The sequence below is a fragment of the Coccinella septempunctata genome, chromosome 8, assembly GCF_907165205.1.
Source record: "Coccinella septempunctata chromosome 8, icCocSept1.1, whole genome shotgun sequence".
Taxonomy (NCBI): domain Eukaryota; kingdom Metazoa; phylum Arthropoda; class Insecta; order Coleoptera; family Coccinellidae; genus Coccinella; species Coccinella septempunctata.
The window spans coordinates 23,799,782-23,815,669 of NC_058196.1; the positions used below are offsets into that span (position 1 = coordinate 23,799,782).

A 15,888-nucleotide genomic window follows, 5' to 3' on the forward strand; every position below is an offset into this window, starting at 1 on the left:
TCTGCTCCGTCAAGAATTCCATGGAGTATGTTCGTGCGAATGTGAAATCTCGTTGAAATTCGGTACTTTATGGAAGGCACTTACGAAGATTATTCTTTGTGTAAACCGCTTCTGTCATATCACAAATGTAATATGAAAAAAAGATTAGGTCTCTGACTCTTCGTATATAATCGAAACGACTAACAGTCCTGACTGGAGTTCAAAGAACTGATCGATATACCAGAAGTTTGCCAAAATATGTCGTTTTCCATACGAATCTTTCAGTATTCGCTATCTCAACTCCTCCGGCTTATCTATCTCCAGATAACCTAATGTTTGTTTTCCGCTTATTATCCTGTCCTCAAATATACTTACGCACACTAATTATTTCTTCCATATTTATATTTCGTTCCAGGATCAGTTTATTTGTTTGTATTTTACTTCATCACTCTAAAATAGGAAAGAAGCTGACTTGAAAACAACCTCGAGGACGGGAAATTGAGGAATAGTTAACTTTGAGATGTGTTTACATATTATACCCAATTCAAACTTTGGGGTATATCTAAATGAAATTACTTTCAGAATAACTAGCTAAATCTGTGACACTACATATCTGTGGATGTTACAAACAAAGTTGTATTCAGCTGAAGTGCCCAATTCTTCAAATTTCACAGATACTTTTCAATGTTTAAACATCAAAACAATCGAAAACTTCGCATTTTGCGAGAAAATATAAGGAATACTTTTATTTCACAAAACGATCAAATATTCATTAGAGAGCGTTCGACTCAGTTTCAAGACTTGGGTTCTTTGAATTCTTGGTATTTTCACGGTACGTAATGGTCATAATGAGAAAACTGGAAGACTTGGCTGATATCTTGTATTCGAAAAAGATTCATCAAATAAATGAAAAACTATATTCCGAAATTCATTTCATTCGATAATACCAATGGTGAGATAGAACTCAAAATAACCCAATGGTTATTTTTGGTTATTTTTTGGTTGTTCAACAGCCTGTATCTTTCAAATCGAGCAGATTCGGGAAAAATGGTTTTCTTTTGACCTTAGGAATCTTTCTTTAAAATATTTGTACTAGACTAAACTCATCCTGAAGATACAGATTTCGATGTTTTCTACTAGATCTCCTAATGAAATTCCCAATTTTTAGACAATAGACAATAACTTCCCCAATCGAATAAACAGTCAACATCATAAGTGGTGGCATTTGCGTGAAACTGAAATCATCATTCAGAATTTTCCTACTCTCCAAGCTGAACATACCTGCGCAAAAAAATTAACGCACATTATGGAAATCTCAAATTTAATCTACAACTGAAGGTGTTCTCAATGATAATTATTTTTATCACAATTATGCATGCATATGTTATCCACTTTCAACGGTTTTCTTCGATACAGATGTTTTTCTCCAGCAGGAATGAAAAAATATGATATTATCAGATTTTGAATGTATTGGCTCCATTCTAAAATCAGTTGTTCTCGATCAATTCTAGTGATCAATAGTTTTTCTTTCGTTTGATTTTCTACACTCGATCGCTATGCAACGCGAAACACGCAATTTGACCCAAGAGGAATGTGTCCAAGCGGTAGTTTTGCGAGCAGAAGGGTGGACATACACAAGAATTGCAGAAAGGTTTGGAGTTTCCCATACAAGTGTTTCCAGAATGTTGCAGCGATTCAGGGAGACAGGTATGAATGTCCGAAGACCAGGACAGGGTAGACCACGGATAACAACTGCCATTCAAGAACGTTACTTGAGAGTTTCTTCGTTGAGACAACGGTTTGCAACTGCTCGCCTCCTTCAAATTCAGCTTGAGCAAACTCATGGGGTGCAACTTAGCACTCAGACAATAAGAAATCGCCTCAGAGAATATGATTTAAGGCCTCGTGTCGCGGCAAGAGGTCCAGCTCTTACCCCAGCCCATCGAAGGGCGCGTTTGGATTTTGCCAGAGAGCATATCCATTGGGAAGAGGCCGATTGGGAAAGAGTTCTCTTCACAGATGAGTCTAGATTCTGCCTCTACCATTGTGATAGACGTTCCCTTGTATACAGACGTCCACATGAAAGATATGCTCAGTGAAATTTCCTGAATACTACTGGTTTAGGGGGAGGATCGATTATGGTATGGGGTGGAATATCTTTGACTGCTCGCAAAGACCTAGTGGTCGTTGATAATGGAGCTATGAATGCTGATAAGTATATAAGGAACATTTTTGAAGAGCATGTAGTGCCATTTGCCCCATACATTGGTGAAAAATTCATTTTTATAGACGATAATGCCAGACCGCATCGTGCGCGCATCGTTCAAGAGTACCTTGAAGAGGTTGAAGTCTCTCGAATGGAATGGCCAGCAAGATGTCCAGATCTCAATCCGATTGAGCAGGTTTGGGACAACCTCAATAGAAGGCTGAGAAGTTCAGAAAATCATCCAGCTACTCTTAATGACTTAGGAATCCAAGTCGGAGAAATCTGGGAAGGATTAGATCAGAACATTTTAAGATCACTCATTTTGAGTATGAACCGTCGTTGCCGAGCTGTAATTAACGCAGGGGGTGGAAACACCAAGTATTTAATCGCTTATCAGCATTTCAGTATTTTGAAAATTGTTCATTTCTCTTCTTTCACATAAGATTCGGTAAAATCTTATGTGGCCTCCAGGCAAAGCTTTGAATATTATTGTCTTAAATAGGTACTTCACCTCGTAATTATTCAGAGTACCTATAGGGTTTGAATTGAAGGGTACTTTGACAAGACCTGGACCTTATTACTGGGAGAGAAGACCCATAATAAGTTCCACAAAACAAATGAATCTTCGTCTCTACTCATCAATGTTATTTAGACATGGGTACCATTACATTGTATACAGATAGTTCGAAAACCACGAAAGAACTGGCGCGAGTTGAAGGTAACCTAGTAAAAGCTATTCGAAATATTGAAATCCATTAGAACTGTGAAACTGTATGGACAGTAGACGACAAAGTGATGAAAACAAAGTAACCTCCCTTAAAATCTTCAATCTTACACAGCTACCTCCATTACTTATATGAGGAACATATAAAACCTCTCATGTTGTTTCAAAACTCAACAGCAAAGTTTCTTTCGTGAACTATAGCGAAGTCATGAAAAAATAATGTAAAATTTGTGTGGTTCTATATTGAAATGTTTTATAAGTGTTTACTGGCACCTCACAGTAGCAGATATCTTGCCGAAAAAGGGCATTTTAAAAAATTCGTACGAATATTTTGAAAGTGTGATAAAAAATTCGGTACAAAATAAGGACATTGACTTTTTTATAGGTTAGTCCAAAATTCTCTGGAAGAAATTCACTGGAGAAATTGCAATTTCTTTGGGATCAAATGTAGAGTAATCCAAAAATCTGAAGAAGATCTGAAAACTCGTCTATAATTCAATAAAAAAATCATACATTTATCTCGAATGGTTTTCAAGATATAATCTCCACCTTGTCAAAACCATCATAACCATGAAGTTTGTCGAAAAAAATGGCCTACTTCCAAAAGGGGTATTCGAAATCAAAATTCCAGAATATAATATAAAAACTGGGGATTCTCATTTGAAAAAGCAGTGTTGTAAGCGGGGGCCACCCTATAAAATGAAAAATAATTTTAGCTTATGCGCTAAGTAGAGTCGTTTCCGCCATAGTTTGAATCATTATCGACCGATCCAGCATTGTTGACCCACTCTGTATATTGATTTTCATATGGATGTCAATACATCTACATGTCTATGAATTACTGCCAGATTGCTTCCTCCTGAGTACGAATATGGTTTCAACTAGTAGATCCATCTCTAATTTATATTTAATTTCACGGAATAATGAACAAGAAAAGCCCTCCACTTCATGCCCCTTATAATTTTTCACCTTAAAAAGTTCCTAGTAATATCAATTTTCCTAAAGAATTACCCGTCGGTCGTAAACTCCGCAATTTCAATCCCCCCTTCTCTGCCTTTCGTTTCCAAATTAATATCCCGATAATGTCTCAATGCCAGATCCTCATTTTTCTCCCCCTCCCCCTATCCCGCTACCCGAGAGCAAGTCGAGGATGTCGGATACCTTATTCCGCCCACCCCAACTTTCTTCCTTATGAATCTCCCCCGGAAATTTATGACAAGCTGGAAGAAACTTCTCAACTTGGAACCAGTGGGTCAGACCTCGTCTCCGAATTCATAATCAGTTCTCGCTATTTGTCATCTCCGGATTTATGAGGCTTCCCGATTTGTCAATTTGCCTATATCACGGCTGGATGCTTGTTATTGACAGGGCGATGGGTTGGATATAGAGGAGTGGGTGGTAAGATGGAGTACATAAGGTTTTGAAGGTCGATAGAAGTAAAGTTCACCGACAAACGAAATCAAATTCATTTTGAAACTGAGTACCATTAATGTATTATCACAATATTTGGTGATATGAACGATTTAAAGTTGGTTCAAATGCAGTATTTCCTCATTAATAGAGTTCTCAGCTGGATGTGCTCGCTGATTCGATCGATTTTGTTCAGATAATGAAGTCTCTGTCCATCTCTCAATTCTATTTGGTGCTGATGTTGTTGGTATTGATTCCTGGTAATCTAACCTAGTATTATTATTACCAGTAAGAATGCTCTTCTAATGGGTTATCAACAACCTTACTCTAGTTAAAGTTGTACCATTAACAGCTGTTTGTGCAGTTAATATGTCCTTCTTAATGAACTTTTTAGGGTTTTCACTCCCAATCTCTGAAACAAAATCAATTTAAAATGAAATCAACGATTTGCTCCTGCGTAAATTCTTGCACTAATTTGTCAGGAGCAAATTAACTAGAAAAAATTGTTGTCTGACAATGAACTGAAAATAAATAACGTTGAAATTATAATTCTAAATGGTAACGTTTCGGAGTCTATATCAGACTCCTTCATCAGACGAAAAATCTATTTTCGAAAATCTTCTGAATTGTGGCTTTTGTTTGACATTAATTGTCAATACATAGAAACAGAGACTGCATAGAAACGTTGATTCATTTAATTTTGAAATTACTGGATGACAGTTCCTTCTTTAGTAAATTGATCCAAATATGATCTATTCCTACCGAACTCTATTTTCAATATTATTTTTATGTTCGCGTTTTCTTATTTCTAGAGGTCTGGAAGTTTCACCTGTATAAGTTTTACCACAAATACAGGGTTTGTTGTAAATACAATTTTTTGATTTTTGTTTTTCGTTCAAAGGTTTAGTTTTTGTTAATATAGATCTAAAATCATTTTTCGTTTTAAAAACAGTTCGTATGTTGAACTTCGAACCGATTCTTCTTATTTTTTCTGAAAGGCCATTAACATAAGGAATTACATTCAATAAATTTGGTTGTTCTTGACGGTTTGTTGGTTGTTCCTGATCATTTTGGTTAGTCATTTTTCCCTCTAAATTTAATATTGTTTTTTCAATGAATATTAACCTGGCGCCATGTCAACTTTAAGCAAAATTCCAAAAACTCAAGTAATTCAGAAAATGAGCGAAAATACAGTTCCATCTACTGAGTTCTTCGAGTTGTTCAGATATGGTGTAGATAACAGTTTCTTCGTTTACTATGGTGAATACTTCAGACAGGTATTTGGTTTGGGGATGGGTAATCGTTTGGCCTTTGTTATGGCCAAATTGCAGAAGTTTGCTCTCAATAGGGTACCTTTCAGAGTTCCTTTATTTAGTAGATATGTTGACGACATTTTTACATCCATTCCATCAGACGGAGGAGATGTTATGTTACAGGCTTTCATCCACGACTACATTTTACTGTTGAGGTGGAGGTTGATAACAAACTACCATTTTTAGACATATTAGTTATAAGATCAAACCAGGTTGATATTGCAAGTAATTATTCAGAATTGTTGTATGATTTATACTGCTTAATATTTTCTTTTTTAAGTATTTTTCGATTTTAAATTGTTTTCTCACCCTCAGACGTCACACAGATATGCTGTCTTTTTGTTGTCAGCTGAGATGTGTTGCTTTCTCTTGTTGTTTAATATTGTATTTTGTTTTTATTATTTAACCCAAGACGCATCAACATTAGCTCCTCATTTAATATGTTTCTCTCTTCCAGAGCCCTGAGTGAGGTTTTAAATAAACCGAAACGTCGGCATGATATAGTCCTTCTTTTTTGCCGATTCCCATCAACCTTACTTTGACTTCAAACGAATTCCCTAAGATTGTATCGTTCAAATTTTCGTGTTTACTAGGTTAATTTTATTCTTATTTTTGCGACCTGTTGTTTCAACTTTGTTTTGATTTTTGTGCGTATTAACTACCGGAAATGCTATCTTCTTCACCAATAATGCTAGCATCTCCATCTAATAGACGAGCAGTTTGATTGAATATTTTGTTATTCCGAATCCAAATGCATCCAAGCCTGACGTATGACATACAGTATACTTCCAAGCGAAAAACAAAGTTCTCTTTTGCCTAATTATTAAAAATCGTTTGAAGCAATTAAAGAGCTTGGCATATCCGATCATGTTTTGGCATTCCTGCTATACATTTCTGCAATTCAACATAGCTTCAAAGACCTGTTAGATAAAAAAATCATCCTCATATTCATATTCATTTTCAAACGAACGTCACGAAACAAAATTGCGGATGAACAGTCAAAGCTGGATCTTCATAATAAAATTTCCGAGGTTGAGTTATTTTTTTCACGTTGGGATTGAATATATGTAAGTTTGAATCTCGCGCCAAACTTCTGCTTCCGTTGATGTATGAACTGTCAAGGGGACAAAAGAGGAAAGGCGAAGTTTAATAACGGCTGCGATAATTGTGATCCAATATATAGTATAATATTATAAGATTAAGGCTATCGACAATTGTGTTGAATCAGGTTTGTTGATTTATTGTAAATATGTATGTAAATTAGAATAATGTTTTGTTTATTACAGTTTTCACTGCATCAACTGTGTCTGAATATAACCTTAAATATTCACTTTGCAACGTCTCTGATTTCGAGACCCTTACAATTCAACACAATGGAGAGCAAAGCTAAATTCCATTTTGCATCTGAGGCGGGTCCTGATGCCAAGAGCACTATAGTTAAGGTAAAAACTATACAGCTGATGGATCAACCAGAAATTTTTCGATTTCCAAACGATAAACAGAGCAGCTTGCACCATAAGCAACTTTTTGATACTAATGTGGTCAAAAATGTTGTAAAAAGTTTGAAAATTAGAAATAAATTTCGAAATGTGATGATCACTCTGGATGCTGAATTACAAGGTATTTACATGGACGAAGAAGGAAATGTCGCATTCAACGACGAATATTTAGAAGAGGTCTCACCGTTAGAAAATCCAACTAAAACAGGTATCCAAGGAAAATCTACAAGATCTTTAGCGAAAGATATGATCATAGAAAATTTTAATGGACAAAATTTCAAAGCGAGTACTTGGATTAGATTATTCGTTCAGGAATGTATTAGAGTGGGAATCACACAAGATAAATATGCAGAAACTTTGAGGTTATTTTTGACAGATTCTGCTGTAAACTGGTTTAATGTTTGTATGAAACAAAATAGTTTAAACAATTGGGAATTATGGAATAATTCTTTCATAGAAACCTTCTCAGTACAGTCGTGGACAGATATAGCATACGCATATAATTTTAAGTATTTAAATGGATCTTTATTAGATTTTGCACTTAAGAAAAGAAATCTATTGATGGAAGTGGACGATGAAATCTCCCTAAATTCTCAAATAAACTTAATTGTTATCAGTTTACCAAATCATATACAAAATAGAATAGACAGAAAAACAATAGGAACAATAGAGGACTTAATGTCAAAATTAAAACAATTTGGTCACTTGAATGATAGGAAAAAAGAAAACAACAAAACAGTACCTTCACATAAACAATGTTCAAATTGTGAAAAGTTGGGATTTCCTAACAGATTCCATCCTGAAAATATGTGCAGATTAAAAGAACAAAAATCAAGTTACAAAAAAAATAATAATATTAAAGTAGTAAATAATGTAGATTTTGAAAATGCTGTAGCAAACTCAGAGGAGGCAAAAAACGAATAGTTCCCCCACTTATTAGATTAAATGTATTGGTGAATGATGAACCAGCGGTGGGCCTGTATGACTCAGGGTCTAACATTTCACTAGTAAATTATAAATTTTTAAATAAAATTAATATGCTTAAAAATATGATAAGTGGGAAGGAAAATATAGAAGGAGTAGCAGGAATAGCTAAAGCTGAAGGCGCTGTTACACTCAAAGTAAAAATTTGTAATATAGAAACTAATTTTTCGTTTTTCATCATAAAAAGCGGGACTTTTAAGGAAGATTTATTATTAGGTCTGGATGTAATAAAGAAATTTAGACTATGTCAAAATGAAAATTTAAAAATTACACAAAAAGGTGAAATAAAGAAAGATAAACAAGAAAATATAAATTATAAAAAAGAACCCAACAATATACAAATAATTTTGCAAAATTTTGATGAGGTATTTGCAAAAACAAAATTTGATATTGGAATAATAAAAGGGTATGAAGCAACTATAAAATTAAAGGAGAATAAATACATATCTAGAAAACCATACAGATGCTCATTTCAAGATAAAATTGAAATTGAAAAGCAAACAAAAGAATTATTAGAAGCTGGTTTGATAGAAGAGTCGTGCAGTCCTTATGCAGCTCCAGTGACAATGGTCTATAAAAAAGAAGATGGAAAAAAATCTCGTTTGTGCATAGACTTTTCAGATTTAAACAAAATACTTGTTCCTGAAAGTCAACCATTCCCTAGGATTGACGATTTAAAAGTACGTGCTAGAAATTGTAAATATTTCACAAAACTAGATGTAAATTCGGCGTTTTGGTCGATACCTATACGAGAAAAGGACAGGTACAAATTGGCTTTTGTAACCCATCAAGGCCACTGGCAATGGAAATGCTTACCATTTGGTCTGAAAACCTCACCGGCAATTTTTCAAAGGACATTATCTAGTATTTTAAGAAAGAATAATCTTAGTGAATTTGCTGTAAACTATATAGATGATATTTTAATTCATTCAGAGAACTATGAGGATCATTTGAAACATGTTGAATTAACTCTACAAGCACTTCAAGACCAAGGTTTTAAATTAAATTTAGCAAAATGTGTATTTGCCAGTAACAAAGTGATTTACCTAGGTCATGAGATAAGTGGTAACTACATAAAACCAATGAATGATAACCTCATTGCCATAAAAGAGTTTCCGGTACCACAAACCAGAAAACATATCAGACAATTTTTGGGGAAAATAAATTTTTATGTGGAATATATACCGAACCATGCTATATTACTAGAACCTTTATATAATTTATTAAGGAAAAACATAGAGTTCAACTGGTCTGAAAAATGCCAGAGTAGTTTTCAAAAAGTAAGAGATTATTTGTGCACTGGTCCAGCTCTGGCTATATTTGATCCTGAAGCCCCAATCTATATTTTAACGGATGCGAGTATAGATGGAGTTGGGGCAGTGTTGAAACAACCTCAAGAAAATGAGGAATTAAAACCAGTATTTTTCTTCTCAAGAAAATTAAATAACTCACAAAAAACAAAAAAAGCAATATATATTGAATGTCTAGCTATCAAAGAAGCCATCTTATATTGGCAATATTATTTAATAGGAAAAAAATTTGTTATATTCACAGACCACAAACCCTTAGAAAATTTTAATGTTAAGAAAAGTAAAGATCCAGAACTAATTCACTTACTTAATTATATATCACAATTTGAATTTGACATAGTATATAATCCAGGAGCAGAGAATCTAGAAGCAGATTGCTTATCTAGGAATCCTGTACTAGAACCAAGAAGAGAATGTGATGAAAATTCAATAATAAAAATAGCAAATTTTTTACAATTAGAAGATATAAAAAATAACCAAAGAAATCTACAAGTAGATAACAAGTGCAATATTAAAAATGATATCATATATAAAACGCTAAATAACAGAGAAAAAATATGGTTAACAGAAGACTTTGGAATATCTTTGGTACAAAAGGTTCATAAAAATCAAGGACATATTGGAACCAAACAATTAATTCTGGTTATATGTCATAAGTTTTATTTTAAAAACATGTATAAACATATCAAGTTGACATGTCGTTCTTGTGAAGTTTGTAAGAAAAATAAAACCAGAATTGGCTGTTTCAAAGCACCTTTATCTCAATTAGGCCCGGCAAAGGAACCTTTTGAAATTGTCTCATTGGATACTATAGGAGGTTTAAAAGGAAAAAGCACTAAAAGATATATGCATTTAATAGTGGACCATTTTACGAGATTCGCTTTCATAAGCACATCAAAAACACAAGTTGCTAAGGATTTTATAAATTTAATTAAAAAAGTAGAACAACATGGGAAAATTAAAACAATACTAACAGACCAATACTCTGGCATAAATTCGACACAGTTTAAAAATTATGTTAATGGTCAAGAAATAAATTTGATATTTACAGCAAGCGACTGTGCATTTTCTAATGGTCTAAATGAAAGAACAAACCAAACATTAATTAATAGAATGAGATGCAAGATATTTGAAAATAAAAATAAATCATGGCCAGTAGTAGCCGAGGAGTGTATAAAAGATTATAATAACACAATTCATAGTTCTACCGGTTATACTCCGAATTACTTGTTAACCGGAAAAGAAAGTTCTATTTTACCTGAGACATTAGAATTAAACAATAAAGAGAATTGGGAAATTAATAAGGAAATAGCATTTGAAAATTCTAAGAAAATACATTTACAAAACAAAAAAATTTACGATGAAAATACGAAAAAAATAGAATATAAAGTAGGAGATTTAGTGTATGTTCAGAACAAAAACAAACTGAGCAGAGATAAACTGGATACTATCAGAGTAGGACCATTCAGAATCAAAGCAAAAATTTCAGATGTAATATATGGTATTGCTAGTAGATCTAGAAAGAGCGATAGCCTATTTCATGCTAGTAAATTAGTCCCATATACCGGGTGAATGACTTATTTGCCAAAAAGGGGGGATGTAAGTTTGAATCTCGCGCCAAACTTCTGCTTCCGTTGATGTATGAACTGTCAAGGGGACAAAAGAGGAAAGGCGAAGTTTAATAACGGCTGCGATAATTGTGATCCAATATATAGTATAATATTATAAGATTAAGGCTATCGACAATTGTGTTGAATCAGGTTTGTTGATTTATTGTAAATATGTATGTAAATTAGAATAATGTTTTGTTTATTACAGTTTTCACTGCATCAACTGTGTCTGAATATAACCTTAAATATTCACTTTGCAACGTCTCTGATTTCGAGACCCTTACATATAAAGAAGGATACTCTGTACTGAATAACAAGACTGTTGAGGAACATGAAAAAACTTTTCGACGATTCAATGTTTCTCCTCCAACATCTCAACAATTTTATTTGCAGCAGTAAGTTGAAGAGCAAACTACTCGACTCAGATTCTCTACGAAGCGAATAGAAAAATATGAAAGGGCCTTTAAACTTTCCGGAAGAGCTACCTTCACTTCGAGTGGAGAGTTTTCATCAAGTAATTATTTCTGAACTGCAGGTCACTTGCTTTTCTGAACCAGTAAATCGACCCCTTTGAACCCTCAATGTAGAAGCCGATGGCTTGTATGGAATTAGGTGCATAACTTAGTCAAATCGAACCTTGCTTTAGTCATTTGATTTTTGTGAGGCTGCAGTCACATCAAGTTATCGTAGGTTTGAAAAGGATCCAGTGATGGTGAGGCAAAAAATAATAATCGAAATTGATTGAGATAAATAATTACAACCACCATCACAAGCAGTATACACATGATCATCGCATCCGGGGATGGTAGCTGCTATCAATGGTTGCTGTCTTATTTGAACTCAACAAAAAACTTACACCTGGAAAGTACCTAACGTACTTTGATGTTGCTCCATGGGTATAATAAGGCCGAAACCATAGTCATCATTTACTATTCCTCGATGTGGTCTTTTTCCCAAAGAATGGAATGACTGCCGATGAGATAACCTGAGATATCGTCTTTCTTGATACGGAATAAAAAAAGTAATATTTCACCATCCTTTTATCTATAATTCAAATCGTGCCCCAACCTGCTCCCATCAAGAATAAATTGACAGTTGCCGCGTTCTACACATCCCCCATCTTATTTTCCATCCCGATTTACCTGCGTAGAAAAAATTGCGAATTTGCATATTCTCACCACACGCTGAACATCATTTGCGAAACATCTTTCATCGTAGGGTGCAAAATCCAATTCGAGCACAAGGCCAAAATTGCCGATTTCGTCTTGAAATTACGCACCTCCCAGAAATTCAGTTACAGATGGTAAATCGATCAATTTGCACTGATTAGTCTGGTGAATTTCGGCATATTACTTCAAGCAATGGAAATTCTTGATAGTGTCGTCAAATTCCCCAGAAAATTCAGTGAGGCGAATATGGAAATGAAAGGAATACTGGCGTGATGTCAGAAGGCCTTTTTATTTTTTATATTTTTCGAACGATACCATGTTCTGCTCTGAATATTCAGCGCTACACTGTACTGACGAGGGACCATGATCCCGAAACCGGTCTGCAGTTGCGTTCGGATGTTTCGACATCTCTGAAATTTCCTACGCTCAAAGAATTCTGATTTACCGTTTATTATTACATCAAAAATATAAATATCAATAATTCTATCTAGGTTGCGAGCAGAAAAAGTTCCTAATGTGAAATTTCACTCTTTCCATAAACTCGGAAGTTTTCCCATTTCCGCCAATGTCTGGCGTATGGATTTTGTCGACGCTGAGTGTTCTTCTGATAGCGCAATCGATGGCGGTTGCATCTTTCTCCATTTTCAGATAAGCCAGCATATCTCTAAGAGCATTCAGGGTCGCAACTGGATTTGCTAAGTCCTTTCCCTCCAGCTGTGTTGCCAAAGATCCAACTGCTGGCTCGAATACAGCGTAGTAATCGCTGTAGCTCTTCTTGGATAAGAGACCTGGGCCCCCTAAAACATTTTTCATCGTACTGAACGAATTTGGTGAACTGTTGCCTGAAACAGTGCTTTCATAAAGATTCTCGAGAAAATTAAAATATTTTACCATTCACTCAGGCACTGAACCTTATTTTTCTAATACTTCTATAGATGCAGAGTAGCATAAAATAGCTTCTCAGATGAGAATATTTCGTTGATTCTTTAAATTTTTCAATGATAGTTACAATCAACCTCAAGAGTTGTTGTTGAAGATGTCCTGAACTTAAGTCATTAGGAAGGATTCGTGAAGGTGAAGGTGAAAATACAGCTTTCTAAGACTAGCAAAAAGTCCACATTTCATTAAGATTCTCGAATCTTTACCTAACAATCCACATACAATGTTCGTAGCCACACAGCCATACAAATTAGGTATCATCACGAAGTCCAGTGTTTGAGGGCGTTTGATGAGCTGTTCAAGAAAATTGGTCAAGCTCATGGTATAGAAACGCAAATCTTTAAAGTCTCTGGCCTGCTCTTTTATAGTGTCAACGAACATTCCATCAGCCAATGCATATACATCCCTTTTATGCACTATTGTCACTTTGTTTCTATGGTGAGCCCTAGCGTAATGTAGAGCCCATTTAGCAAACTGTTCAGTCTTCTGTTTAGTGATCACTTTCATCGATTCAACGTTGCCTTTCACCGTTTCGTGTTCCAACATTAGGTACTCCCCTTCTGTGTTCTGCCGAGCTAGGATGATATCAATATTTGGATTCAAGCATCTCACACCCAAGTATGGCCTGCAATGCACTATGGAAATGTAGAGATCCAGCTCGGATTTTATATTCAAGTTGAACTGACTTTTCTCAGTTGCTTTATCCTTGGTCTCAATGCAACCTTTCAATGCCACCCTGTTTCTACGTATCGAAGTCTTTATGTGATGGAGATCTCTTTCAGCATTATGTGCGCTTTTTGGAGCGAAGATCTCCTCGAACTTTATGGGCGTGCGACCAACTTCGATGACTTCTCGCACGAATTGCATGAGTTCCTTGCCGACTCCACCGCCTACAAGAAGAGTGACCATGTATTTACCTCCATATAGAGGCAGAGGGAAGAAATCGTACTTTTGGGGTACGGGAGTTTTGTAGTGTTGGACTTCCGATATTACGTTCAGGAATTTGGACATGTAACGTGCATGTTGCTTGATGACGGAACGTTGGTTCAGTGCTTTCAACATGACAGAATGGTTGTCAGTGTTTCTTGGAGGTGTCACAATCATAAGGACTCTGATTTTGTGCTTATTCTTATTCTTGATACTCCATTCTTAGACCAGAGTAATTGGTAGATGTTTGTCCTGTGAATAGACAGTTCTGCATATTTTGTGTGCAACCACTGTATGTTTGATACTTCTGGTGTTCTGTAAGATAGTCTTGAATGTGATGTCTTAGGATATTGCAGTTTCTTGCTCTGGAGGAGGAACAGTTGCCTCTTCCAATTAGTTAGAGGAACTTCTATTAGGTCAAAGTAGTTCAATGTGTTAGTAAGAACCTTTGATTGATTCTCTTCTTTCATATTCACATTACAGCGTTTAAACTTGTCAATAATTTAATTCTACTTGTTAGGACGATGAAAGAGTTTTGCATTTCTTTTGGAAAACTGAATTAGTTATTCATATACCAATGACGAAAAAGTGTCTCTTTTATTTGAGCTAATTGCTCCAACAGGTGAGACAATAGACAGTTTTCTTAATTTGATAGCAACAAATGTTTTAATTACAGGGGTGCGTTCATTAAGATGACTCAATCGATGCTCTCGTACCTCACTGCATCATAGCAGTGCGGACGAAAAGTGTTTACGGACGAAAAGTGTCTGCCAACGAAAAACACTTGCCTCCAACAATTCTCGAATGTTCTTTGAGAAATTAGTACGAAAACTGTCATTTCTTGTTGAGGTCGACCAAAAATATTGGTTGAAGATCTTGGTGTTTTTGTGGACTGGTACTTCATCATTCTAAGTCTAATAGCTCATTGAGGTGACAAAACATGAAAGAAATAAACTAGAGGTATCAACAATAAAAGGTTATCGACAATACGAGGACTTTTTCCTCAGTTTTTTGTCACAAGCTAGAGTAATGAAGTACACATGTTTCAAGCATGTAATATTACGAATGAAAAGCAAGAGTATAATTCCCTACCCCCATAATCAGAAATTGCTGCTAACTATGAACATCTACGGCTGTTTTGATTGAAAAAAGAACAGTTTGAATAATGAGAAGCAGCACTGATGTCAAAAATATCACCATGGTCCATCGCCTCTACGAGCTTGTCGTTATCTACGCAGGTGTATTATAAGCGACAACTGTTCAGCTCAGATTGTTATTTTTGGCTCACTTTGAGATAATTTATACGCTTCCAGATGTACCGAGATACAAAGATGTCTACTAAGATCACACTGCTCCGTACATTAATACTATTCATGTTTTATAAATAAAGCACTTTGTCAAGTTCCGTTAATGACTTATGTTTCTCATAAACCCCTACATTTCTAATTAGGTTTCGAAGAACAGTAAGTGAGAAGGCATGCAAGCAATATGCCATGTGTAAGAAATTCCTTTAATCATCAATGGATATGTCTGCAAGTTATATAAAAAAAAAGAAAGCCACAAATAAGTAGGGAATAGAACCGGAAACAATTCGGAAGTTTCATGTGTGAGGTAGATCAGAAATGTCGACCAATATTTCTAGGAATGAAAGAAAATGAGTAGTCCTTCTTTAATGAAATCATATCCGTTCAAATATTGGGTATATCAGACAAGGGCAGTTCCATTTGGGAGGGGCTATGGCCATTTGAGAACTTGAGAGAATATTGCTTGACATTTCGTACTCACCTTGTAGATGAAATCTTCGTTTTACTTTCATTC

At 35.1% G+C, this 15,888-nt stretch overlaps 2 protein-coding genes across 3 annotated transcripts in view; one reads left to right on the plus strand and one right to left on the minus strand.

The window, feature by feature from the left end:
* LOC123319331 overlaps positions 1-15,888 on the plus strand; it is a 47,801-nt gene that overhangs the window by 4,201 nt on the left and 27,712 nt on the right. The window lies entirely within an intron of this gene.
* Positions 12,636-14,208, minus strand: LOC123319330 (isocitrate dehydrogenase [NAD] subunit gamma, mitochondrial-like). Of its 2 annotated transcripts, XM_044906242.1 has the most exons (3): positions 14,093-14,208; positions 13,350-14,033; positions 12,636-13,001 (listed from the first exon to the last, which is right to left on the minus strand). In XM_044906242.1, the coding sequence occupies exons 2-3, from the start codon at positions 14,008-14,010 to the stop codon at positions 12,688-12,690; spliced, it is 975 nt and encodes a 324-aa protein (XP_044762177.1). In that variant the 5' UTR covers positions 14,011-14,033; positions 14,093-14,208; the 3' UTR covers positions 12,636-12,687. The 2 variants fall into 2 exon arrangements, with proteins under 2 accessions (XP_044762177.1, XP_044762176.1); XM_044906241.1 differs by having other exon boundaries at positions 13,350-14,204.